We start from the raw sequence: 26,938 nt of genomic DNA, 5'->3' as shown, positions 1-26,938 counted from the left end.
CAGCTGCGTCTCGCCTTCGGAGGCTTCGGCCGCGGGCCGCCGTGAATATCGGAAGCTCGCAGCCCCCTGGGTGGGGGCCGACATCAGGAGCTCCAGCAGCGTCAGCGTCTTCGCCCGCCCCGGATCGCGGGGCTTGGGTCGGCCCGCCTCGGACCTTCACCATCCGGCGCGGCCTGAAATAGGCCACGGGATTTTCTCTGGGGACTTCAATATCGGGAGCCACGACCGCCCCGACGTGCAGCGGCAGCGCCTTCGCCCGCCCCGGATCGCGGGGCTTGGGTCGGCCCGCTGCGGACCTTTCACCGTCTGGCGCGGCCTGGAACGTGGCAACGTCAACAGCCTGACCGCGGGAGAAGACGGCAGGGGAAGAGAAAAGACATTCTGGCCTTCCATCACAGTGAGGAGGTGACTGGAGGAGACTCACTGTGATGGATGTTTCTTTTTTTTTGTTTTGTGTTGGGTTGTGATTGTGTGTGAAATTGCTTATTATTATTGCTCTGATTACTGGACTGTGGGTGACTTTTCATTTTACTGCACATCTTATACGTGTATGTGACAAATAAAATTGACTTGGGAAGCCCAGAGCATCCTAGTGATTACAGGCTAAACTAGCCCAGTAGTCTGACTGAGTTGAGGTTCCAAACCCAAACTCTCTCCATTATAGCTTGCATCTCTGTACCCACCTTTGACCGAACTTTACTCTACATTCTTAGCCTTTATTTTTTAAGCTGTTCTATTTTTTTGACTAATTGTCTGGCTGTCATCACTGAGTGATAGTGCGTTGAAGTCTTTGTATTTGTAAATTTGGCTTTTTTGTGCATCTTACCATGTTGAGTTTTCCCTTGAACAGTTAGAAGATGCCGACTTGAAAATCACACGGGAATTCTTTCGCAGAGAGGTGGAGATTCTCTTCCAGTAAGTATAATGTTTTTGTGTGCCAAGATGTTTGTGTGCCTTGTGATATTTTTTTAAAGAGTAAATGCGACCAACACAGTGCATTAGTGCACCATTTTATATGCCCATAATCCACACCCACTGTCCCCTGGAATTTAATTGCATTGCCCGGGAAGATTTGTTGTGCATTGGAACAGTAGATACCCACAGAAAATCAGAAATAATTGGGTAGAGTTGTTTACCTGACCCTAATAGACGTAACAGTTGCTGTTTAACTGCAACTGAAGTACTGATAAATCAAAAGTTAGACCTTTCACACATCCATTACCTGGCAACATGACACCATTGTGGTTATACATGATCCAAGCACCGATATGTAATACATCTTTCAGAACAAGTTTATCAAAATATAAACAATAAGAAAACAATACTTTATCCCCAGGTTATGGCAGGGTTCTGTTCCTGAGTCTGAAGAAGGGTCCTGATCCAAAACATTGTCTGTTCATTCCCTCCACAAATGCTGCCTGAACCGCTGAGTTACTCCAGCAAATTGTGGTTTTTTTTAGTAAACCAATACCTGCAGTTCTTTGTGTTATAAAGTCATGTTTAGTGCGCTAAACAGGTAGTCAATGGTGCCTACTGGGAAGTCACTGAAGAAACTGTTAAATTGGGCTATCCTTGCTTTTTCCTTAATGTAGCTTGTTCTATTTAAGATGCAATAAACTTGACTTACATTTTTGGAAAACAACAACAGCAAATATAAAATGGGGGGACCTCTAAAATTATAACCTGTAGAAGTAATCAAAAGATCAACATTTAATTATAGGCTCTTTATATCTAGAGAGATATATAAAGAGTCTGGAATTCATATCTAATTTAAAGTTAATATTAAATAAAGTTATATTTATAAACTTGTATTAAATTATGAATCATTTAAATGAAAGCTGTTTTTAAAATTTAAAAATGAACAATTTTGCATTTCTCACTTTTTATTCAGTTTCCACCTGTGTACCTAACACTTGTTGCCTCCTTACGTCCTCTTCACAACTTGCTTTCTTATGTATCTTTCTTATGTATCTACTATTGGTCCCTTCATTGATTTATATAAATTAAAAAAGGTTGAGGCCCCAGTACGATCTGTGAAGCTTATTACTTCTTGCCAACCAGAAAGTAAGTAGTGTCCTATCAGTCAGCCAATCTTCCCTACATGCCATATGTTATCTACAACACTGATGACACATCACCTTATCAAATGTCTTTTAGAAATCTAAGCTTGGTTCGTGAAATGGTTCACTTTTGTCCACAGCATGTGTTACCTTTTCAAAGTATTCCTATAAATTGGTCAAACATGATTTGCCTTCCACAAAACCACACAGGCTTTATTTGATTATCTTTTCTAAGTATGCTGCTCTAATGTCTTCATTAATAGCTTTGCATGATTTCCATTTGTCAGTGTCAGATGTCTGACCTACAGTTTTCAGCTTTCTCTCTCTTTCCTTCCCTTTCTGAATAAAGTACTCTGGGTATTTTCAAATTTAATGGACCCTTCACTGAGGTAAAACAACAAAATTACTAGTATTTTTTGGCTCCTCTAAATGAGATGCACAAAGTAGAAATGGATTTGCACAAGGGAGAAGGATTTGGAGAGTGATTTGCTGCCAGAATGATGTCTTATGAAGTATTGATTTTGTATTAAAGTTTTTGAACTCTGGATTTTTCCATTTTTTCCTCAGGTATCAACACTCTAATATTATGGCTCTAGAAGGCTACTGTGCCGAAAATAATTTATATTGCCTTATTTATCAGTATATGCCGAACGGTTCCCTTGAAAACAAGCTTCAGTGCAAGGTAGTCAGCTGTTCTTTTTCATTTAAATAAATAAACTGGAGCATGCTCATGATTTTAGAATAACTCATCAATAATCAGGCTGCAGTAAGAACACACTTATATTAATTTGGATTCCCCTCTGTTATCCAATGAATCCAAATGAACACAGCCTTAACAACTATTTGCAGTAAGCACTGAAGGGGAAAATAATATATCAGTAGAATCTTAATAAATCCCCCCAAAAAATTGTTTACAGAAAGCTTTTCTGAAGTGTTGTCCCTGTTTTAATACGGAGAAACAGCAACCACTTTGTTTGTGGCCATGTTTGAGTTTAGTTTATTGTCACGTGCACCGAGGTACAGTAAAAAGCATTTGTTGCGTGCTAACCAGTCAGCGGAAAGACAATACATGATTACAATTGAGCACGGTTTATTTTGAAATTTTGATCAATGAATATTATATGCAATAAGCTGAAAAGCTTTCCTGGTTGTCAGTGACAAATGTCACTGAATTTTTGTTTATCCACTTGAATCTCATCGGCAGTCCTGATGATTAATGTATAAACAGTGGGGGAAAAGACTTGCAGACCTGGAAAATCTGAATTTAAGAACAGAACATGCGTTTAACGCTTCACTGTGTCAGCAGTAGCCTTACAGGACCAGCGGTCCGGGTTCGACCATGACAACGGGTGCTGCCTGTATGGAGTTTGTGCATTCTCCCTGTGACCTTGTGGCTTTCTCCGGGTGTTCCAGTTTCCTCCCACATTCCAAAGACATGCAGTTTGTAGGTTAATTGGCTTCTGCAAAATTTCCCTAGGGTGTAGGATAGAATGAATGAATGAGTACTTTATTGTCACATGAGACAAGTTAGTGTGAAATTCTTTGCTTGCATACCCAAGGAATGCAATAGTCCCCACATTAAGGCCGCTTCCAATGTGACAAAGTACCCCTGCTCCCATTCCCCCTTTGTCTTCCCCCTTCCTAGTGCTGGAGTTAGTGCATGGGTAATCATTGGTCTAGGTAGACTCGGTGGGCCTAAGGGCCTGTTTCCACATGGTACCTCTGAACTAAACTGAACACCCACCTGTCAGGCAGATCAGCCATGATTGAATGGTGGAGTAAACTTGATGGGCTGCGTGACCTAATTCTACGCATGTGTCTTATGGTCTAAAATTATATCGTATTGGGAGGGGGTGGGGGAATAGATCGTATTCTTATATACTTTCAGCATGATGTACTCCTTAATGAGTTGTAATTTAATTGTGAAGCCGTGATCTTTCGATCCAATTTTGCTATTGATAAGTCATGCACATTAATAACATCATCAACTGTAAAATATGATAAGGATGTGATGTGATAGGGATGTGTATTAGCATGAGTGGCAACTGGAACTGCCCAGTGGAACCTTCAACAGGAAATTGGTGTATAAACTTCAAAACATGACCCAGGTAGCCATTTACCCATTTAGTAAAAGCACACATTTTTTCCCTACTAATCCAGTTGTCAGGCTAACATCTCCTGTGTTTTAGAATCCTGCTGATGCAATGTTATGGGAAACACGTCTTAAGATTGCAGTTGGAACAGCGAGAGCAATACAATACTTGCATCATTGTGATGCGCCTCTAATACATGGAAATATAAAAAGGTAAAACTGTCATTCACACATATTTTGATTCGCCAAGTCTAATTACTTTTGTACTAATTTGAAAAATAGGGTTTAAGATTTCTTGTCAGTAACACTAAAGCTATAAAGTGAACCTGAATGCTCCTCGCAGATTTTGAAATTCGACAGCAGAATGGAAAGTGTACATTTATCGCACCTGATCATGGTTGAATTTCCAGGCTGGAGTTTTGGGAATCTATTCCAAACAGATTCCCAAAAGAGTGACGATGTAAAGTGTTGCCAACCTCAAGCTTATTTTCTATGATTTGATATCTAGACTCCTAAAGGCATTAACCCCACTGGTGTTGATCAGACGTCTGATTTCTTGCCCACACATTCATTTTTCTTACACAAAATTGTTAGCAAAATAATTTTAGCAACTGAAATTTTGTTTGCTTTTTAATGTAATTGAAGCAGTGTTGTATGTTTCCCTAAGACTATTTCTAAATAATCCCCATAAAAGTCACTGAGTGCCCAGAAGCATTTTGCTGGGTTTCTCCTATTTTTTTTCTTTACATCGAGAGTGCAGGCTTATTATTGTCATGGGTACTGAGGTGCAGTGAAAAGCTTTGACTTGCATGCTATCCAATCAGATCAGATAATACTATACATAAATACAATCAAATCAAACTCAAGTACAATAGATAGAGCAAAGGAGAAGATAGAGTGCAGGATATAGTACAATACAATACAATACAATACAGTAGCAGCAGCAGGAGCAGCAATCAGCAGTAGCAGCAGCACCAGCAGCAATCAGCAGTAGCAGCAGCAGCAAGCAGCAGTAGCAAGCAGTAGCAGCAAGCAGCAGCAGCAGCAGCAAGCAGTAGCAAGCAGCAGCAAGCAGCAGCAAGCAGCAGCAAGCAGCACCAAGCTGTGTTGCTTGGGAAGTAGTGTGTGGGGATTGTGTGGGGATAGTAAGGAGTAAGACCTGTGTGATCTCCCGGACTAGTTTCGATCGCCTAGCTTGGGGTCGGAGAGGAATTTCCCGGATTTTTTCCCAAATTGGCCTGGGTTTTTTATCCGGTTTTTCACCTCTCCCAGGAGATCACTCAGTTCTTTTGGGTGGGCGGTTGGAGCGGTTGGAGTAGCGGCCGGGCGGTAGGTTTAGTAACCGAGCGCGGGGCTTTGTTTGGAGAGTATGACTGCCAGGGCAGTTTTTTGTTCTGGGTGTCAGATGTGGGGAATCTGGGAGTCTGATAGTCTTCCAGACATCCACATCTGCGCCAGGTGTGACGAGATGGGGCTCCTAAGGGACCGTATTAGGAACCTGGAGCGGCAGATTGATGACCTCCGTCTGATCAGGGAGAGTGAGGAGGTTATAGATAGGAGTTACAGGGAGGTGGTCACTCCTAGACCACGGGAGGTAGACAAGTGGGTCACTGTTAGGGGGGGCAAGGAACAGAGGCAGGGACTAGGGAGTACCCCGGTGGCTGTACCCCTTGGAAATAAGTACTCCTGTTTAAGTACTGTTGGGGGGGACAGCCTACCTGGGGGCAACGACGGTGCCCGGGCCTCTGGCAAGGAGTCCGGCCCTGTTGCTCAGAAGGGTAGGGAAAGGAAGAGGAGAGCAGTAGTAATAGGGGACTCTATAGTGAGGGGGTCAGATAGGCGTTTCTGTGGACGCAGTCGGGAGACCCGGATGGTGGTTTGCCTCCCTGGTGCCGGTGTCCGGGATGTGTCTGAGCGTGTCCAGGATATCCTGAAAGGGGAGGGAGAGGAGCCAGAGGTCGTGGTACATATAGGTACCAACAATATAGGTAGGATAAGGGAAGAGGTCCTGAAAGGAGAATTCAGGGGGCTAGGAAGAGAGTTAAAAAAAAGGACTTCCAAAGTAATAATCTCAGGCTTACTGCCTGTGCCACGCGATAGTGAGAATAGGAATGGAGTGAGGTGGAGGATAAATACGTGGCTGAGGAACTGGTGCAGGGAGCAGGGTTTCAAGTTTCTGGATCATTGGGACCTCTTCTGGGGGAAGTATGACCTGTACAAAAAGGACGGGTTGCATCTGAACCCGAGGGGAACCAATATCCTGGCGGGGAGATTTGCTAAAATAACTGCGGAGACTTTAAACTAGTACGGTTGGGGGGAGGGACTCAAACACAGATAGCTAATAGGCAGTGTGTGAGGCAGGAGGCAGAAAAGGGAAACACTCAGACCCAATATGTAGGAGAGAAAGAAGGGAAAAGAAATAAACTGAGAATAAGAAATGATGGGTCCCTTAAATGTGTATATTTTAATGCTGGAGCATTGTAAGAAAGGTGGATGAGCTTAGAGCCTGGATTGACATCTGGAAGTATGATGTTGTGGCGATCAGTGAAACATGGTTGCAGGAGGGTTGCGATTGGCAATTAAATATTCCAGGATTTCATTGTTTCAGATGTGATAGAATCGGAGGGGCAAGAGGTGGGGGTGTTGCATTGCTTGTCAGGGAGGATATCACAGCAGTGCTTTGGCAGGACAGACTAGAAGGCTCGATTAAGGAGGCTGTTTGGGTGGAACTCAGAAATGAGAAAGGTTTAGCAACACTTATAGGGGTGTATTATAGACCGCCAAATAGGGAACGAGAATTGGAAGAGCAAATATGTAAGGAGATAGCAGATATTAGTAGTAAGCACAGAGTGGTGATTGTGGGTGATTTCAATTTTCCGTATATAGACTGGGAATCACATTCTGTTAAAGGGCTGGATGGTTTGGAGTTTGTAAAATGTGTGCAGGATAGTTTTTTGCAGCAATACGTAGAGGTGCCTACCAGAGAAGGGGCAGTGTTGGACCTCCTGTTAGGAAATGAGATGGGTCAGGTGACGGAGGTATGTGTTGAGGAGCACTTTGGGTCTAGTGATCATAATGCCATTAGTTTCAATATCATTATGGAGAAGGTCAAATCTGGACCAAGGGTTGAGATTTTGGATTGGAGAAAGGCTAATTTTGAGGAGATGAGAAAGGATTTAAAAGGAGTGAAATGGAAATTGTTGTTTTATGAAAAGGATATAATAGAGAAATGGAGGATATTTAAAGGTGAAATTTTGAGAGTACAGAGTCTTTATGTCCCTGTTCGGTGGAAAGGAAAGAATAATAATTTGAAAGAGCCGTGGTTTTCCAGGGAAATTGGACACTTGGTTCGGAAAAAGAGGGAGATATACAATAAATATAAGCGGCAGGGAGTAAATGAGGTTCTTGAGGAATATAAAGAATGTAAAAGGAATCTTAAAAAGGAAATTAGAAAAGCGAAAAAAAGATATGAGGCTGCTTTGGCAAGTAATGTAAAAGTAAACCCCAAGGGGTTCTACAGATATGTCAATAGCAAAAGGATAGTGAGGGATAAAATTGGTCCATTAGAGAGTCAGAGTGGACAGCTATGTGCTGAGCCGGAAGAAATGGGGGAGATATTAAACAATTTCTTTTCTTCGGTATTTACCGAGGAGAAGGATATTGAATTATGTGAGGTAAGCGAAACAAGTAGAGTAGTGATGGAAATTAGGATGATTAAAGAAGAGGAGGTACGGACACTTTTGAAGAATATAAAAGTGGATAAGTCTCCAGGTCCTGATAGGATATTCCCTAGGACATTGAGGGAAGTTAGTGCAGAAATAGCAGGGGCTATGACGGAAATATTTCAAACGTCATTAGAAACAGGGATGGTGCCGGAAGATTGGCGCATTGCGCATGTTGTGCCTTTGTTTAAAAAAGGTTCTAAAAGTAAACCTAGCAATTATAGACCTATTAGTTTGACGTCTGTGGTGGGAAAGTTAATGGAAAAGATACTTAGGGACAATATATATAATTATTTGGATAATCAAGGCCTGATTAGAAACAGTCAACATGGATTTGTGCCTGGAAGGTCATGTTTGACTAATCTTCTTGAATTTTTTGAAGAGGTTACCAGGGAAATTGATAAGGGCAAGGCTGTGGATGTTGTCTATATGGACTTCAGTAAGGCATTTGACAAGGTTCCACATGGAAGGTTGATTAAGAAGGTTAAATCGTTGGGTATTAATAGTGAGGTTGCAAGATGGATTCAACAATGGCTGAATGGGAGATACCAGAGGGTAACGGTTGACAATTGTATGTCAGGTTGGAGGCCAGTGTCTAGTGGAGTGCCCCAAGGATCTGTGTTGGGTCCACTGTTGTTTGTCATTTACATTAATGATCTGGATGATGGTGTGGCAAATTGGATTAGTAAATATGCAGATGATACTAAGATAGGTGGAGTAGTTGATAGTGAGGTAGATTTTCAAAGTCTACAGAGTGACTTGGGCCTTTTGGAAGGGTGGGCTGAAAGATGGCAGATGGAGTTTAATGCTGATAAGTGAGGTGCTGCATTTTGGTAGGACAAATCAAAATAGGACGTACAGGGTAAATGGTAGGGAATTGAGGAATGCAGTGGAACAGAGGGATCTGGGAATAACTGTGCATTGTTCCCTGAAGGTGGAATCTCATGTGGATAGGGTGGTGAAGAAGGCGTTTGGTATGCTTGCCTTTATAAATCAGAGCATCGAGTATAGAAGTTGGGATGTAATGTTGAAATTGTACAGGGCATTGGTGAGGCCGAATCTGGAGTATGGTGTGCAGTTCTGGTCGCCAAATTATAGGAAGGATGTCGACAAAATGGAGAGGGTGCAGAGGAGATTTACTAGAATGTTGCCTGGGTTTCAGCACTTAGGCTACAGAGAGAGGTTGAACAGGTTGGGTCTTTATTCTTTGGAGCGTAGAAGGTTGAGGGGGGACTTGATAGAGGTTTTTAAAATTATGAGAGGGACGGACAGAGTTGACGTGGGTAGGCTTTTCCCTTTGAGAGTGGGGAAGATTCCAACAAGGGGACATAGCTTCAGAATTGAGGGACAAAGGTTTAGGGGTAACATGAGGGGGAACTTCTTTACTCAGAGGGTTGTGGCTGTATGGAATGGGCTTCCGGTGGAAGTGGTGGAGGCTGGCTCGATTTTATTATTTAAGAGTAAATTGGATAGGTATATGGATAGGAGGGGATTGGAGGGTTATGGTCTGAGTGCAGGTAGATGAGACTAGGTCAGGGAGAATGGTCGGCGTGGACTGGTAGGGCCGGACAGGCCTGTTTCCATGCTGTAGTTGTTATATGTTATATGTTATATGTTAATACAATATATCTTTATTGTCATTGTACAGGGGCACAACGAGATTGGGAATGCGCCTCCCATACGATGCAATAATTTAATTAGCAATTTAGCCAAACAGTTCCATAGACAACGCCCAATGGCCGCAATGGGGTAGAGGTGATTCGGACAGCACTGTAGTTTATGGATATACTGTTCAGAATCCTGATAACAGGTGACAAAGCTGTTCCTGAGTCTGGTGGTGCGCACTTTCAAGCTTCTGTAACTTTTGCACCGTGGAAGGAGGAAAGAATGTGAGACAAGTCGTCGACTTTGCTGGCTGCTGTTCTGAGGCAGCGGGAAGTGTTGATGGAATCAATGGTGGGAAGTCTGGTCTGTGATGTACTGGACTAGATCTACACCCCTCTGCTTGCAGTTTGACCTTGCTGAACTGGCCCAACCTTCATTATCCTTCTTGGTTGGTTCCTTCATAAAAAATTTAATTCATCAGATACGAACACCCACACGCAAAACCATGCTGACTATCCCCAATCAACCCCAATAACTTTCCGACCACAATGTTAAACTTACTGGTCTCAGGCTTTTCTTATCAGTGCCTAATGAATTGAAATAAGGCCTTCACTCCTGTATGAATAGTAGTTATTCCTTGAATTCTTATCTCCTACTCTCCAAACCTGAATGGCTTCCTGAATCTCAGTGCTGTGATCATCCTACTAGTAGCCTCTGCTCAATGTTCACACAGGCTGCATGAATTACCTATCTGCTGGACAATTGCATGAATTAATTGGCTGCCATTAATACCTCTGTATCCCTAAATTTGCTTCACTTATAGCTGGCACCCCCCACCTCAACTGACCAGTTGTGTTGTACTGAATATAAAAGGGCAAACTGCTCCTGGAACAAAGTATTCAGTAACTTGCCCCCTCCCTGACATTGCAGATCTGAAAACCATTCATAGCTCATCAATTATTGACCTTTAAATATCAAGCTAAGCTTATCTCACCAAATTTTCTTACCTTGTTGAGTAACGTCATCGATACTTAGAGGGCACTGTTAAAATATCATATCATATCATATATATACAGCCGGAAACAGGCCTTTTCGGCCCTCCAAGTCCGTGCCGCCCAGCGATCCCCGCACATTAACACTATCCTACACACACTAGGGACAATTTTTACATTTACCCGGCCAATTAACCTACATACCTGTACGTCTTTGGAGTGTGGGAGGAAACCGAAGATCTCGGAGAAAACCCACGCAGGTCACGGGGAGAACGTACAAACTCCTTACAGTGCATTCGCTGTAAAGCAGCAACTCTCCCGCTGCGCCACCGTGCCGCCCACTTTAACGTGCTGTACTTTAGCATAACCTACCGACTTTTGGGATGAAAGTGATGCATTTTAAAATCAGCATAACATAGTCCCAGCATCTGCAGTTATTTGACTAAATAACATAGTCTCCGTTGCACATATACAGAGTTTTGCAGGTTAAACCAGAGATGGGATTTCCTGAATAAAAAAAACATACTTATTAATTTTTATCAAATATTGGGATTTTGGGAAATACATTTTCATAGTGTGTAATAGTTATTGATATTAAATTGTATCACATTTAATATTTAATGGTAATTAAAGCCAAAGTATTAAAACACTCAAGAATGGACCACATTGTAGCATGGAAGTTTAATATTATGCTTATTTAATTAACATTATATATTTAATTAAAATGTTGTCTTTTCGTAGTTCAAATATTCTGCTAGATGAATATTTTACACCAAAACTGGGCGACTTTGGATTGGTGAAGATTGGCCTTCTTAGTGCAGATGCTAATCAAATCAACAGCCACACCACACTAAAGACTAAGGCTTTACAGGGACCTCTGGCCTACCTACCAGATGAGTTCATACGACACAGGTTGCTGTCTGAAAAAGTTGACACCTTTAGTTTTGGAATAGTAAGTGATGATGTATCTATGTATTTGCTTATCAATTAAATTATTAGAATCTTGGGTGAGGTTTAATTCAATATAATATGAACTGGCTTTAAGCATTTTGAATTTCAATGGTATTTTATCATCACGTACCTAGGTACAGTGAAATCTCTTATTTGCATACAATTCACTGAAATATTTACTATACATAAGCACATTCATACCCAAGTACAAGAGTGTAAGAACACTGGGCAGCATCGAAAAGCCACCACGCTTCCGGCACCATCTTGAATCCTTCAAGTTCGAAGTTCTTAAAAATACAGAGTTTCAATTTGGCCTCAAAGGCCCGTTGTACTCGTGGTGGCACTGGCCTGGCGAATGATATCGGTATCCTCCACCATTGCTCCATGCTGCTGCAGGTCGTTTCCGATCTTTGCGTTCATTTGACCTCTGTTGGGCCCCCAATGGCACCTGATCCAAGTGCGACTGCAGGATATCCAGCAGCCCACTCTATGGACACAACAACATGGATATGTCAACCTGCGAACGTGCTATCCCTCTCCTCCCACACCCACAGCTCCAACTTTAACTCCATGCACCAGGGTGCCTCCCCCAGTCCGCTCACTGCCAGGTTCAAATTGGTTTGACTCCACCCAGTACTTTCCCAAAATTAGGAAGAATTCACTGACACAAACCCACATGTAAGCAGAATATAACTGCCCCTTTTTAAAAAAATACTTTATAGAGTACAATCAACACACTATGTTTAATATTAGAACCATGATGATTATATCACCAATGAGCCTTTTTCTGTAATTCTTAAAAATAACTAAAGATGTACAGTAAAATTCATTATTATGTTTAATTTTATTACAGGTTCTTTCTGAAATTCTGACTGGTATGAAAGCAGTGGATGAGGGGAGACAACCAGCATTGCTGGTAAGAAGACACAAGTGATATATTCTGTAAAGTTTTACCATGGATGCACATTAACGCCATTCTGGATAAATAATAACGGTTTATTGCATCAGCATTAAGACAAAATGTATTAAGCAGTAGTTTACTCTCCTATTTATTCACAATACCATCTTGACATTGAACAAAAAACTTGACAATTCATTGAGTAATGGATATCTTCAGACTTTGTCCAACTGCAAATGAGATGACTTCTTCGGTTTCCTTCTGATTCAGTTTAACAAAACCCATCTCTTTTATATTCAATTTAAGGGTCATTTGATACCTCGAGTTAATCACTAAATTTACTGATACTCAGCACCTCAGTTGTCTAACTACAGATGAGCATGTAGGCAAGATGACAAAGCCCACTTAGCACTAAGGTTCGAGAAGGTCTGTTAATCAGCTGTGTGTAAATTCCAGTTATTCCTTTGATTATTTTCTCACTCCAAAACAGTAGTCATCATGTAAATGATTTGAGAATCTATTTTACTGTGGCCTTAAAGGTAACCTTCTGCAAATGTGCTCTGAATATATTTCAACTCTGACAAAATAGATTATTTTCATCATATTAATGTATTTTTCCATTAATAAGTACCACGACTTTCAATATTTGAAAATGTTTCCAATTTTCCCGAAATACTGCATTCTTATCTTTGTGTTAAACAGAAAGATCTCATGTTGAGAGAGCTGGAGACAGATACAGAGAAAACAGCAAATAAAATTTGTCAGACGTACTTGGATGGAAACGGTGGTCTGTTTTCTCTTAGTTTTGCAATTAGGTTTGCTGTAATTGCCTGTCTGTGCATCAAAAAGAAGAGACCCAAGATGAAAGAGGTAAATTAAAAATAAAAATGCTTTGCTATCGTAAGATAAACAAACTTGGGGTGTTGGAATAGATGATTGGGAAACTTTAGAAGACCCTTTGAAAAGTGGAGGGTTGGGAGGGAAATAATTTAAAAGAGGATTGAAAAATAAGATTCAAGAGATTTCGGATCGGGACCAAAAAGAAAATATCAGAATTAATAGGTTACTTGATTATGGATCCCAACCTGAAACGTCACCTATCCATATTCTCCAGGGATGCCACCTGACCTGCTGAGTTAATCCAGCAATTTATGTTCTAATTAATATTTAATATTGTATGTTATCAAAAGTAGGGAAGTAAAGGAAAATGGAGCCAAGATAAACATATTGAATTATAACTACAGTCTTTGTAGAAAATAATCACCATCAAGTATTAATGGGGTAAACGTTGTAAACGTTGTCTAGTAGGTATTTATATCCCTACTAGACAACCATTCTAGTATCCATGTCTACTTTCAAACGTAAAATTAGGCCCTCCACTGCAATGATATCTAGTCATACCAATCAAATACACAGAATTTCTCAATATCCCCTGTGGATTTGACTGTGCGCCTTCTTCGACCTGATTAAAGTCAAACATGTGGGAAGGACTGTGGAACACCCTCTTCAAGTTTAACAGCCCATAGAAACCTCTCTCGATTCTCTGTTTGCTCTATGGCATCTATGAAACCACAAAGCTGCCCAATCTCAATGAAAAGCACTGTCAAACAAGACTGTTATTGCCCCAACACTTAACTCAAACTTTCTCACTACTATGTTTTACCTTCCCTTCACTTAGACCTACAAAACAGTTTTTTAAATCTATCTGATGCTTTTGGACTGTGAGAGTGTAATCTCCTTTTATATTGATTAAATCATAGAGCCATACAGCACGGAGACAAGCCCTTCTGCTGTATGCTAGTCCCCCCTGCCTGCTTTTGGTCCATATTCCTCTAAATTTTCCCTATGCATGTAACTGTCCAAATGTCTTTAAAATGGTGTTTTAGTTCATAGAATTGTACTGTACAGAAAAGTTCTTCCAGCTGACCTTGTCCATGTTAATCCCATTTGCCTTAATCCCTTGATGTTCATCTATATACCTTTTAAACATAATTGTATCTGACTCTACCACCATCTCTGACAGCTCGTTTCAGATAAAAACCACCATCTCTGACAGCTCGTTTCAGATAAAAACCACCATCCATGTGAAAAACCTATATACACTGACTGGATGTGCAGAAAGTGAGATGTCTGCTTAAATTGTAACCTATGAGGAACCTATGGATTAAAAAGCAGATAGGGTGGTCAAGAGGCTTTCAACACATCAGCCTTCATCATTTATAGTATTGAATATAGAATTTGGGATGTTATGTTACTGTTGTGTACAAGATATTAGTGAGGCCGCATTTGGAGTATTGTATTCAATTTTGGTCACCTTGCTATAAGAAATGTTGTTAAGCTGGAAAGAGTGCAGAGAGGATTTATGAGGATGTTGCCAGGATTTAAGGGCTCGAGCTATAGGAAGAGGCTGGGCAGGCTAGAACTTTATTTCATTGGAGCGCAGGATGCTGGGGGGTGATCTTATAGAGGTGCATAAAATCATGAGGGGAATAGATAGAGTGAATGCACAGTCTTTTACCCAGAGTAGGGGAATCAAGAACTGGAGGACATAGGTTTAAGATGAGAGAGGCAAGATTTTATAGGAACCTGAGGGGCATTTGTATTTAATATTGTTACTGGGCTTTGGTTTGAAATTGTGCTGGTAAAACTTGTGCTTTATCTTAAGATATATATTCTCTGCAACGGCTTAGCACTAAAACATAAAGGCACCTTTACTTACACCCAGTTTGTCGTAAGTGTGAAGTGCACGGTGGGACAACTCAGAGAGCACAAACAAGCCTCTAACTTAAGCTGTAACTTTTTTCCCTCAGGGTGGTGGGTATATGGAAGGAGGTGGTTGAGGCAGATATTATAATAACATTTAAAAGACATTTGGACGGGTACACAGACAGGAAAGATTTAAAGGGATAGGGGCCAAACGCGGGCAGGTGAGGGGCAAGTTGGGCTGATGGGCCTGATTCCGTGTTTTATGACTATAATAATATTTATTTATAACCCAATAAGAGAACTGAAAATACTGCATCATCCACAGTTGTCAGAATTATTCTTTTATAGTTGTTGATCACACTTCTCAGCCAGCTGACTCAGAGTGAGAAAGCATATTTTCAACTTTAATGGTGGCTAACACTGGAAATTAAAAACTCTTATTTTAATAGTATTTTGCCAAGGTTGAATATAAAATTTGAGAGGTGGATTTGATAGTTCTTGCTGGAGTGATGTATGCAGTCCAAAAGTATTCAATTCCTCTAAACTGACATCCCCCACACAGTTGAAGATAGACACAAAATGCTGGAGCAACTCAGCGGGTCAGGCAGCATCTCTGGAGAGAAGGAATGGGTAACGTTTTGGGTCAAGACCCTTCTTCACATTTGAATCTGTATTTCACAGGTTTATTCTATGCTGGAACGACTTGACCGCGACCTTAAAAACCGTGATATGCACAACTCTCCTGAGGAGACAGAAAACGTTGCTTGCAAGCTAGAGCGATTGGCCTTATGTCCACAGGAAAATACAGAGATCCTTTCCCCTTTCCTAGAGCACAATAATGACACAAAGTCTTTACAACCCCAGAGTGCAACTAATTTCAAAGACTTACAACGAACCTCAGAACAGCTACCTGATGCAAAATTGCTTCAATATCCATGCGAATCAGACGAGTCAGATATATTTTGTTACCACCATGACCAATTGTCTTGCAAAGTATTCAAGGTTAAGGTAAAGAGTGTTTGCAGTGATTACAGCTCTTGCTCTAACAGAACTGAAGATAATTCAAAAACCAATACACATGACTGCAAGTTCAACCTGGATCCTATAGAAACCGAAAGCAGTTTCTTTCAAGAATTATCTCATTCAAGAGACAGAGTCTCAGATAGATGTTATGTTCCAAATGACTATTCTGGTACTGCATCAAATGGTGTTTGTGAATTTCCTGCATATCCAAAAGATAGTTCAGCATATCCTTTCAACCCCAACGGAGTCAACTACAACGATTGTTCCAAGAGCTACTGTTGCAATTCTGATATTTCCCCTATGTTGTCTCTTCAAAGAAGAGTCAGGATGACAAACAATTCAGGATTTGAGAACACAAAATCCCCCTCAAGAGATCCTTCTCACCAGAGTTTTAACATCAGTGAGCTATATGATGAAGCATGTGCATTTGAGCACTCTGTGGAACATTGTCCGGGAGTGTCCAATGGTACGAGTCCAGGTAATGTTCAGCTCTATGAAATTAGATATACGTGCACATAATTTACACTGTTTTTGCCCTTCTTGAAAGTCTTGTGTTTACACACAGTCCCTTGAGGTGGATGGCCCCAATATACCCAACCAACACACATCACAGGAGAACAAACCAGGGGCTCAAATGTGGCTGAACACAACCAGGTCTGAATTTTTTAAAAAACAACATCCTGCATGTGATTGATGCGGTGGCACATTTTCACATGATTTATAAGGTCAAACTTACTGTCTGAATAAAGTCAAAACAAGCCCATTTTCCCCAATTACATTTCTTTAAGAAGCATATCTGAGTCAAGAACATAACCTGACCCCAGCAACATTGAGCAGTCTCAACACTCCAGAGATGATGAAAAAAAAAGTTTAAAGTGCTCGCTCGGTCTCTTGCAAAATGGCACATATAAAGTTTGGACCCTTTAATCTTTTGTCCAATAATTTTCGGAGGATTCTTACCCAAACATAATGAATAAACATGTTTCTTGGTATAGCTTCCTAGAGACATGATTTTGTTGTAATAATCTGTTTTAAATGCTCAAATAGTTTGGTGAAGCAGCACTAATCTCTGAGAACAGTCTTAGTTCTACCAACACGGCAGAGAGTACCAGAATTTTAAAGTGACTATTTTATGTTATGGCCAGCACTATTTTATGTTATGATCTGTCACAGCACTAATTTTCTGTCTTCATTTTGCCATAGTAGATTTGTCTTCCTCAAATATTGAGATCGGTCCGCACAAAAAGAAACTGCTAGATAAAATACATCTGTATGAAGAAGGAAGAATCGATAGTGCTGAGCTCTTCTCAGCACCTTTTGTAACAGAGGGTATGTATGGTGGCTGCTGTTATTAGATTCATTTCACGTAGGCCTCTCATGCTAGTAGTTTCTCGCCATAGTTGTTAAAGATAATTTTAACGTGTGTCAGAGATGTTTTTCCTCTATCCTTAACTGTGGCTTTGAATTTGTCTGATCACTGGGTTGGTGTCCTGGTGGGCCTGGGACAATGAACAGAAGACCTTTCTCAGTTCATCCTTCATGAAGTCATGCATGAACTTCAATGTCTCTTATCTAAAATGATCAATATAACATTAGAACCTATTTTAGATGTTATCCATCAACAAATGGTCTAAATAGTAAAAAATGAATATTCCAAGTAGTGGATTAACTTTCTTTAGCTTCATTATTACAATGACAAGTGTGGAATAACAACAATGTCAGCAAGTAGATTGCCGAAAACACACTTATTACGCTTCCCAATCAGATATATTATTTAGTACTCCCACACAAACGCAAAGAAGTACTTGAATTGATCTTCCTCACTAATTTTTTTGGCAGCAATCATTGCATGAAGGTGCAAAATATGGCATCTATTTGTGAGGAATGTCGGCAAGTGTTTAAAGGTTCAATTGATAATTTTGCAATATCCTTTTTTTTTAAATGTCTTCACGCTTGTAACTTTTCTTGATACATACTGGTATTGCCTAGCTCAGACAGGATCCATCTATCTATCTGTCTGTCTGTCTGTGTCTGTCTGTCTCTAAACCTCTCATCTTGTTTGTTTGTCGCTTTGTTAGTTTGATTGTACGTACCCGAAATACAGCCAAAACAGTACCCGAAATACAGCCAAAACGGATTTATATTGAAATTGCATATTAACAATGAGTTTATCCCGATTTCCCACTACCACCTCTAGAATAAAAACGGGCGGTATCATCATATACAACCACTTCACCTAAAGCTTCTATGAATAATTACAATATCTATGCAATCTGTCGTGTAATTAGCCGGTCTTCTGTCCAATCTTATTGTGGCCTTGGGCGAATCCCAAATTAAGGGGAAAGAAAAAAATTGAAAGGAGAAAGTGTAAAAATATACGCTCACATTGAATATACCAATGTAGGTTTACAAATTACTTTGATTGGCTGCTCCCGCTAATCATATCCCCAATCAACTTGGAGTAGTATATTCCCCATAAAAAGAAACGGCAACTTTTACATGTTCATAATTGCTTCTAAGGATTACAAACTATAATAAGCACCCCTCCCAACCCTTCCGAATTTGGCGAAAATTCTCCACTTTCTGATTTCATTTCCGCCATTCCGATTTCACCTCACATTTTTTCGCAAAACAGTCGGTAATTGCAATGTGTCAATTCGGCCGCTATTCATCGCTAGGTAAGCCCTGGAAGTCTCCCCAAAAATGTGGCACCTAGGCTGGGCAAGGCAACCAATCTCGACCTCATCGGGACTTCCACGGCCGATCGGTAAAATTTGCAACCTGCGGCCGGGGCTCTGGAACTCCAGCCCAGCTGGAGCCAGCTCATCTATCCCCATAGCCGACTTCCTTGGCCGGCTGGATAAACCAGCAAAGCTCTGGAACCAAGAGTGCCAGAAAATCAGTGGTGGAACTGTAATGAGTAAATATTAAATTTAAGTGCAAGATTATATAACTAAATTAATTAAAATAATAAAAATGTTATTAGTATACAGTGACATATTCACATTATTTTGTAATGTCCGTTTTTACTTTGAAATGCACTAAAAGAGGCTTGAAACTGGTAATTTTGTGTGTAAATTTCCCAAATTTTTCCAATTTTTTGACCCCTGCTGTACGCCTCGCGCTAGGGCTAGGCTCTTTTCCTCTTTTTACCGCACTCACATGCCTGAAAAGTATAATAATCATAGGGAATATATTTAGCGACGTCTATATGGCACTAGTGTGAAACGGCCTTTAGTGGTCAGTGGACAGGAACTGTTCGTGATGGATTTTTATGTAGGGGTTCCCTGAGACATGAAAATTATTTCAAGGGTTCCGCAAGGGTAAAAAGGTTGATAAACGTTGTGCCAGATGGTACAGGAGTGATCGAAATTACCGACTTTCAGATGGTCATATCGATGCGTTGTATTGCGATCATTGTTAGCAGTCAGACTTGCGCTATGAAATCCTTCCGTATGCTTAGTCGAGTCGCATATATCAACTCTTTCTTCATAACTTAGTCATACATTTTATGACCATTGTTCTTTTATTCAATACCAAGAGAATTGGGATGTGTAAGGAAAAAGCAAAATAAAAAATAATGTTTTCTTTGTGTTGCGAAAAGTATCTCTGTTCAATAACCTTTCTATAAATAGCAGAATATACTCATAATAGGCCTGACATTGTAAATGTAGTCCAAGAACTACAGACTGTTGGAAATAATAGTCATTTTTCACACATGAATGTAGCATTACGCGCATTTGGCGTGCATACTTTTTTTTCGCTGAAAAGTTGCATTACGCGCCACCTTATGAATTTTGATGTAAAATTCTGAATTTTGGACATCAAAATCATGAATTTGTAAATTCAAATGTTGGGAGGTCTGGATAAGTGTTAGTGAGGAATGTCAAAATTTATCATTTTATTTTGAAATGTGAACTTCAAGGCCTAATGTTGGATTATTTTTTAAACAGATTGAACCGGATTGCTGCACTACAGAAAACAAGTGACAATATAGAAACTATAAAACTTACTGGAAATTCATGCACTCAAGCCAGAAGGGTGAAGGCACTGTTTACAAAGTATCCAAAGGTTGTGTCTATGTGCTTCAATGACAACTAATACTTTGTTCATTTTCACATTTATTGTTATCTCCACATGATGCAAACTATCATTTTAAGACTTCCATTGATTTGCCCACTAAAATTACACTCAGAAAACACTCTAAAATGTGTTGTGTTGCTTTGCTGACTACATTTTCTGAGAAGGTTTTGGAGCATCCTCAATATCAGAAGCATCATCATTAACAACATTAGCCCTAAAAGAGTTAAACTTCTTATATTTAGCAATTAATTCCTCTAAATTGATGCCACCAAACTTGAAAAATAGGGTAACAATACTATCGCTTGCCCTTTAAAAACCCCGTAAATTTCTTAATAATTGATAAAGTAATCTGGACTTCCAATTTCAAAAGTTCAAGACCATCACTTATATATTATGGAATATAAAATTCTGCTGTTAATGCCATTAAGAAAATGTTCTCTAGTTTTAATAATATTTTTTAATATAGTTCCATTAAAATATTTTGGTATACTTCATTTAAGCATCAAAGAATATCTAAAGCTAGGAATCACAAAAAAAACGTTGAAAATATCAAATTTAAAAATATAGCTTTCTAGAAATGTAGCTTTTAACAAAATGTCCGAACTGCACTCTAAGTTGACAACCTAATCATTACACGCAACCTATCCAGATTGATTTGGGCACCTAAATATTTTTTCTGATGCCCTAAAATCTAATTTGCTAAAATTAATGGACATTCTGATGAAATTATAAACTAACATTTTGATCTCAGACAACATATGAAAACCCAGTTTTATTGATATTGATTTCAAGCCCTATTTTAGAACAATATTTTTCAACAAATTTTGAGATTTTCCAACATATCCTTCTGAGAATCACTGGAAAAAAAACTAGGTGCAATATACACTACCATTTTAAAATAAAAAATCATAACCTCCCTCACAAGAGAACTCAATAAAGTCTGTCTGTCTGTCCTCTGTTTGATTATTTATTTGTTTGTCCATGCCTTTGATGTAACCTTATTTTTGTGCCCCCGTCACACGTTAGTGCGACAATTTTAGGGCCACCTTACTCACCTTTGTCCTGGGGACACCTTCATCCAAGTTTCATTCAAACCGGTCTTATATTTTTAAAGTAAGAGAGATTTAAAGTTTAAAAATTACCTTATTAAACTGACGCTTGGCAATGTTCAACATATGATGTCACAATGGGTCCCGCCCGAGTGACGACCAATGAGGGCCCACGATGACCGCCGGGGGCGGAACCCGCCAGTGACGGGAATGGCGGCCAATGAGGGGGGGGGGCTGTGGGCCGATGAGCTGCCGCTAACTCACACTCCATCCTCCCTTCCCCCCACTCCATCCACTCCATTGACGATCGCCGTCGTGCTGCAGCAGAGTCTTTGGGTCCACGGCTTGCTCTGGCTGCAGAGCTGAAGGCACGGGGCCGAGGTGAGTGGTTCCCTCTCCCCTTCCCTGTCCCCCCTCGCCCACCCACGGCCCTGAGGGCACTCCCCGCCCGGCAACGGGCTTCGTCAGTTGGAGAGGGTTGCCGGGCCCGCAGGATCGTCAGTTGGGGGAGGGTTGCCCCAGGAGAGGCCCAGAGGAGAGATTTGGACCCAACGGGTCCACCTCAGATTAGTTAACAATAGAGGGGAGAGAGCATCACCCTATTTAACTCCCCACTTAACAAGGAATGGTGTGGTTCTGGCCTTGGCATTTTCAGTAAGTGTTCAGGTTAAAATATAGATCTGCAGTTAGATTGATAACATGGGGATTGACCCCTTGTGGCAAAGATGCTCATAATCCTAGATTCAAAGAACTTATCAACGTCTATAAAAACACTTGCTAGTCCTTTATTGTGTTTTGTCTCCGCTAGATTATTCAGTATCACAATATTTTGATTACTGCCAGGAATGACTGCCAATAACCTTGCTGAATATTTAAGGTGATCATTTCAGCCAATTGCTGCTCTCAGTGAATACCATGAGCAATATGGAGCCAGTTGTGTTAAGCTACTAATTATCAGCGTTTTTCAAATAAATTCAGGAATCCAATAAGGATTTGTGAGGCTGTTCTTAATATTTCCTGCCCCCATGCCACACTTTGCCCAGGCGGAGGAGTCGTTTCAAAAAATTGATATCCACATAAGCATTCTCACGAAAGCCAAGCTGTTCAGACTGCTAGCAGTGTCATTTTTAAACCCATCAAGAGCATCCTAAATCTTGACTGCACCAATATTATTTAAAAGATTGTCACTCTTAGCCAGAGCCATGCAAAGGCAAAACCATTCTTATTGTCTTTTTATTAAAACGATTTCTTAAACGTTCATGGCTAAAGGCCAGACCACATTGAGTGATCCACCATAATAAGCTGGCAAGGGTATCGTAGAATTTGTGGAATGCATCAGGAATTGCTTTGTAGTACGTTGGGGGCCTATTCAGTGTCAGAGAAATCAATCGAGGACTCAGACTTATGGAGAGCGAGACTTTATTACGTGACATCACAGTGGAACTGCCCCGGGAGGCAGTTCCTTAAGAGTACAGACGGCACAGGTTTATATTCTGTCGAACAAACAAGTGTATGTGCAGACTAGCCCAGACCTGAGTTCATTAAACAGCTTAGATGGGGAGTTGCGATTTGATCGAAACTGCCTAAATTACATTACTCAGACCCGTACATAGACGCTGTTGGTTTTGCAGAAAACAGATAATAACATCACGCACAAAGAAACAGATATCCGTACACAATGCTCAATCATTCGGCCAAGAACAATGCGGCATCTTGAGTTTCGCAAGCACAACAGTTAAAGTTTAGCAAAATTCTCTCACAATCAGGAACAGGCTACTTTAGATTTGTTTTTTATGTAACAAGGAATAATTAATGCAGGGCCTTGTGGTTAACAATCCCTTCAGGTGTAGTGACTACAAGAAGATGATAAATTCCAAATGCAATTTGGGATGCACACTATAGGTCCAGAACAAGTGCTTTCAATTTAAACAAGGAGAAATATAATAATATAAGGAAGAAGTTGGCTACGTTGGACAGGATAAACGAGTTAAGATACTGGTCAATAGGAGAACAATGGCAGATATTGTAGTTTTGTCAGTTGTTGTTTCTGGTTTATTGTCAGATAAATGTCCTTGCTATTATTTATGTGTTTAAAGACATTTATGTCAAGGATATACCCTGAACTATAAATATCTTGCTAATTGGCCTGAAGGATAAAAAAAGCTCACCATTAATCTGTAAAGGAGAAAAGGGGATTTAAGGGTTAAGATGTATGTGACCAAATGCTACATGAAGATGAACTGTCACTAAATTAGAATGCATACCTCAGATGCCTGCAAGTCTACCTCTGTGTAGATGCCGGCTTGAGATTGCAGAAGGTGTTTCAGAAAGCCTTCGACAAGGTCCCACATAGGAGATTAGTGGGCAAAATTAGAGCACATGGTATTGGGGGTAGGGTACTGACATGGATAGAAAATTGGTTGACAGACAGAAAGCAAAGAGTGGGGATAAATGGGTCCCTTTCGGAATGGCAGGCAGTGACCAGTGGGGTACCGCAAGGTTCGGTGCTGGGACCCCAGCTATTTACGATATACATTAATGACTTAGATGAAGGGATTAAAAGTACCATTAGCAAATTTGCAGATGATACTAAGCTGGGGGGTAGTGTGAATTGTGTGGAAGATGCAATAAGGCTGCAGGGTGACTTGGACAGGTTGTGTGAGTGGGCGGATACATGGCAGATGCAGTTTAATGTAGATAAGTGTGAGGTTATTCACTTTGGAAGTAAGAATAGAAAGGCAGATTATTATCTGAATGGTGTCAAGTTAGGAAGAGGGGATGTTCAACAAAATCTGGGTGTCCTAGTGCATCAGTCACTGAAAGGAAGCATGCAGGTGAGGCAGGCAGTGAAGAAAGCCAATGGAATGTTGGCCTTCATAACAAGAGGAGATGAGTATAGGAGCAAAGAGGTCCTTCTACAGTTGTACCGGGCCCTGGTGAGACCGCACCTGGAGTACTGTGTGCAGTTTTGGTCTCCAAATTTGAGGAAGGATATTCTTGCTATTGAAGGCGTGCAGCGTAGGTTCACTAGGTTAATTCCCGGAATGGCGGGACTGTCGTATGTTGAAAGGCTGGAGCAATTAGGCTTGTATACACTGGAATTTAGAAGGATGAGGGGGGATCTTATTGAAACATATAAGATAATTAGGGGATTGGACACATTAGAGGCAGGAAACATGTTCCCAATGTTGGGGGAGTCCAGAACAAGGGGCCACAGTTTAAGAATAAGGGATAGGCCATTTAGAACGGAGATGAGGAAGAACTTTTTCAGTCAGAGTGGTGAAGGTGTGGAATTCTCTGCCTCAGAAGGCAGTGGAGGCCAGTTCGTTGGATGCTTTCAAGAGAGAGCTGGATAGAGCTCTTAAGGATAGCGGAGTGAGGGGGTATGGGGAGAAGGCAGGAACGGGGTACTGATTGAGAGTGATCAGCCATGATCGCATTGAATGGCGGTGCTGGCTCGAAGGGCTGAATGGCCTACTCCTGCACCTATTGTCTATTGTCTATTGTAATCTTACAAAGGACAGGAAACGGATACAAAGGAAAAGCACAGAGTAGACTGAGCCTCTTAACAATTACCATAAGGTTGAGCCCCAGGAAGATGTGTTTATGTTAATAGACCGAGCCTCCTTACAATCACTCTAAAGTTGAGCACCAGGAAGATGTGTTTATGTTAATAGACTGAATTAATGACCTCAGACAATGGCCAGTGATAGTGGGTGATGATTCATTGAACTCCTATCCTCTTGCAAGTATGGGATGGAGGTGCAAAGAGACCGTACGTTCACGGTAAAGATGAGCCTGTTGGAAGAAGCCTGAACAGAAAATGGTCTTGGCAATTCAAATGCTTGTCCAGGTGTTTCTTACATTTGGAGAGTACCTGTCTCAGCAGAACCTCAGGCATTGTGTTCCAAACTGCAACCACCCTCTGGGTGAGAGTCTTCTTGCTCATCTTTGCCATGGATAACGTTTCTTACAGTCTACTAAATTTTGGTTTCTGTTCACCAGGTCACCGCTCAAACTTCGCTTCCACCTTTCTGATCCAATCATGACCTTCCTATAGTGTCCAAACCAGAAGTGCACACAATATTCCATCTGTGTTGATAACGTTGCACCAAAATAATGTTGATAAAGTTGCAGCAAAATATCCCTGCTTATTGCCCACATAATGAAGGCTAGCTTCCTGCATGTCTTCTTTATCACCCGACTTAACTACTGCCATCTTCAGAGAACTTTGGATCCGTACACCAAAGTATCCTCTTCCTCAATACCTGTTATGAGAGCCCTACCTTTCACAGTATATGTCTTACCCATATTTGATGACCACCCTCCTGAGACAACCTAAATGCATCACCTCACTCTTGTTAGGATTAAATTCCATTTGCTCTGGCCAATTTACCAGCTGATTAAAATTATTCTGTAGTCTAAGTCTATACTCCTTGCTCTAAGCAACGCTGCCAATTCACGCGTCTTTTCCAAACATACTGATCATACTGTCCCCATTTACATGTAACTTGTTAGTGTATAACAAACTAGGGTCTCAGCACTAATCCATGTACTACGCCAATGTTCACAGATTTTCCAAACAGAAGCAGCCCTCCATGCTACCCTCCATCTCCCCATTACCAAGCCAATTTTGGATCCAATTTGTCAATTTGCCTTGGATCTTCAAAACACTCAATTATTGGCCTAACAGGATCGCCCACCAACAAATCTGTGCAGACCATCTCTGATTAATCTCTGCCTTTCCAAGCGTAGATTACACAAAATAGCATAGACACAAAAAGCTGGAGTAACTCAGCGGGACAGGGAGCATCTCTGGAGAGAAGGAATGGGTGATGTTTCGGGTCGAGACCTGTCTGAAGGAATGGGTGACGTTTCGAGTCAGATGGGTCTCGACCCGAAACATCACACAATTCTTCTCTCCAGAGATGCTGCCTATCCCGCTGAGTTACTCCAGCCTTTTGTGTCTATCTTTTGTTTAAACCAGCATCTGTAGTTCCTTCCTATGCAAAATAGCATTTCAGGTTCAATTCTGACCTTGAGTGCTGTGAGGAATTTGCACATTTTACCTGCAACTATCTGGGCTTTCCCTGTGTGTTACAGTCTCCACCCACATCCCAAAGATGTGTTGGTAGTTTAATTGGTTACAATAAATTGCCTCTCGTGGGTCAGGTGAATTGGAATGGGAAAGTTAGTAGGGAGGTGAGAGAGAATATGCCACAAAGAAATAAACAAGAGCTGGGGACTGATAGGATGGCTCTGAGAGCCAGCACAAACAAATGGTCTCCTTTGTCTAAAAAAATAAATACAGTTTTACTGTGTTTAAGTCCTGCCCAATGATTTGCATAACTTCCAATGAGGTCCAAGTAATAACAGCTATGAGTATTCAGCATGTCAGTCGAATTGCTCTTTTTCAAAAGAATTGGAGAATATAAATGCTACCACTTAGTACTGGCATCCATCCCATTTCTTAGAAATAGCTAGAGGCAATTAAAAAGTCAGATTAAAGCAGCATGTTGCGATTGAATATGGAGTTGTTGATGAACATCATGAGAAATGACTGATACAACCTTGATTCATGTCAGTGTCAATATTAAACTCACCCCTGCTTAAAAAATGTCTGGTTACTTTTATTTCATCATGAAACTTCCAGCAAAGGGAGAAGTTTAGAAACCTATTCTGGGGCATAACACTCTAATATTACATCAGTGCTGATGTTGTGTTAATGTTGATTTCATATTCATTTAATATATGTTA

The 26,938-nt window shown here is 40.7% G+C and overlaps 1 protein-coding gene across 7 annotated transcripts in view; it reads left to right on the top strand.

Moving 5' to 3' along the window:
- Nucleotides 1-22,413, top strand: part of LOC144601887 (interleukin-1 receptor-associated kinase-like 2) — a 47,045-nt gene extending 24,632 nt beyond the window's left edge. For 2 of the 7 annotated variants that reach the window (XM_078414407.1, XM_078414412.1), the window contains exons 6-14: nucleotides 851-915; nucleotides 2,628-2,742; nucleotides 4,250-4,365; nucleotides 11,213-11,423; nucleotides 12,276-12,338; nucleotides 13,023-13,190; nucleotides 15,708-16,527; nucleotides 17,253-17,378; nucleotides 20,003-22,412. In XM_078414407.1, coding sequence (XP_078270533.1) covers nucleotides 851-915; nucleotides 2,628-2,742; nucleotides 4,250-4,365; nucleotides 11,213-11,423; nucleotides 12,276-12,338; nucleotides 13,023-13,190; nucleotides 15,708-16,527; nucleotides 17,253-17,378; nucleotides 20,003-20,007 — 1,689 coding nt within the window. In that variant the 3' untranslated portion in view covers nucleotides 20,008-22,412. Of the gene's footprint in view, nucleotides 1-850; nucleotides 916-2,627; nucleotides 2,743-4,249; nucleotides 4,366-11,212; nucleotides 11,424-12,275; nucleotides 12,339-13,022; nucleotides 13,191-15,707; nucleotides 16,528-16,614; nucleotides 17,379-20,002 lie in introns of those variants that run through there. The other 5 variants (XR_013548382.1, XR_013548383.1, XM_078414410.1 and 2 more) reach the window with 5 other exon arrangements.
- The last annotated feature ends 4,525 nt before the right edge of the window (nucleotides 22,414-26,938 follow it).

Source organism: Rhinoraja longicauda, chromosome 17, assembly GCF_053455715.1.
Source record: "Rhinoraja longicauda isolate Sanriku21f chromosome 17, sRhiLon1.1, whole genome shotgun sequence".
Taxonomy (NCBI): domain Eukaryota; kingdom Metazoa; phylum Chordata; class Chondrichthyes; order Rajiformes; family Arhynchobatidae; genus Rhinoraja; species Rhinoraja longicauda.
Note: the sequence above shows the minus strand (reverse complement) of the source record. Positions and strands in the feature narration are given on the sequence as shown.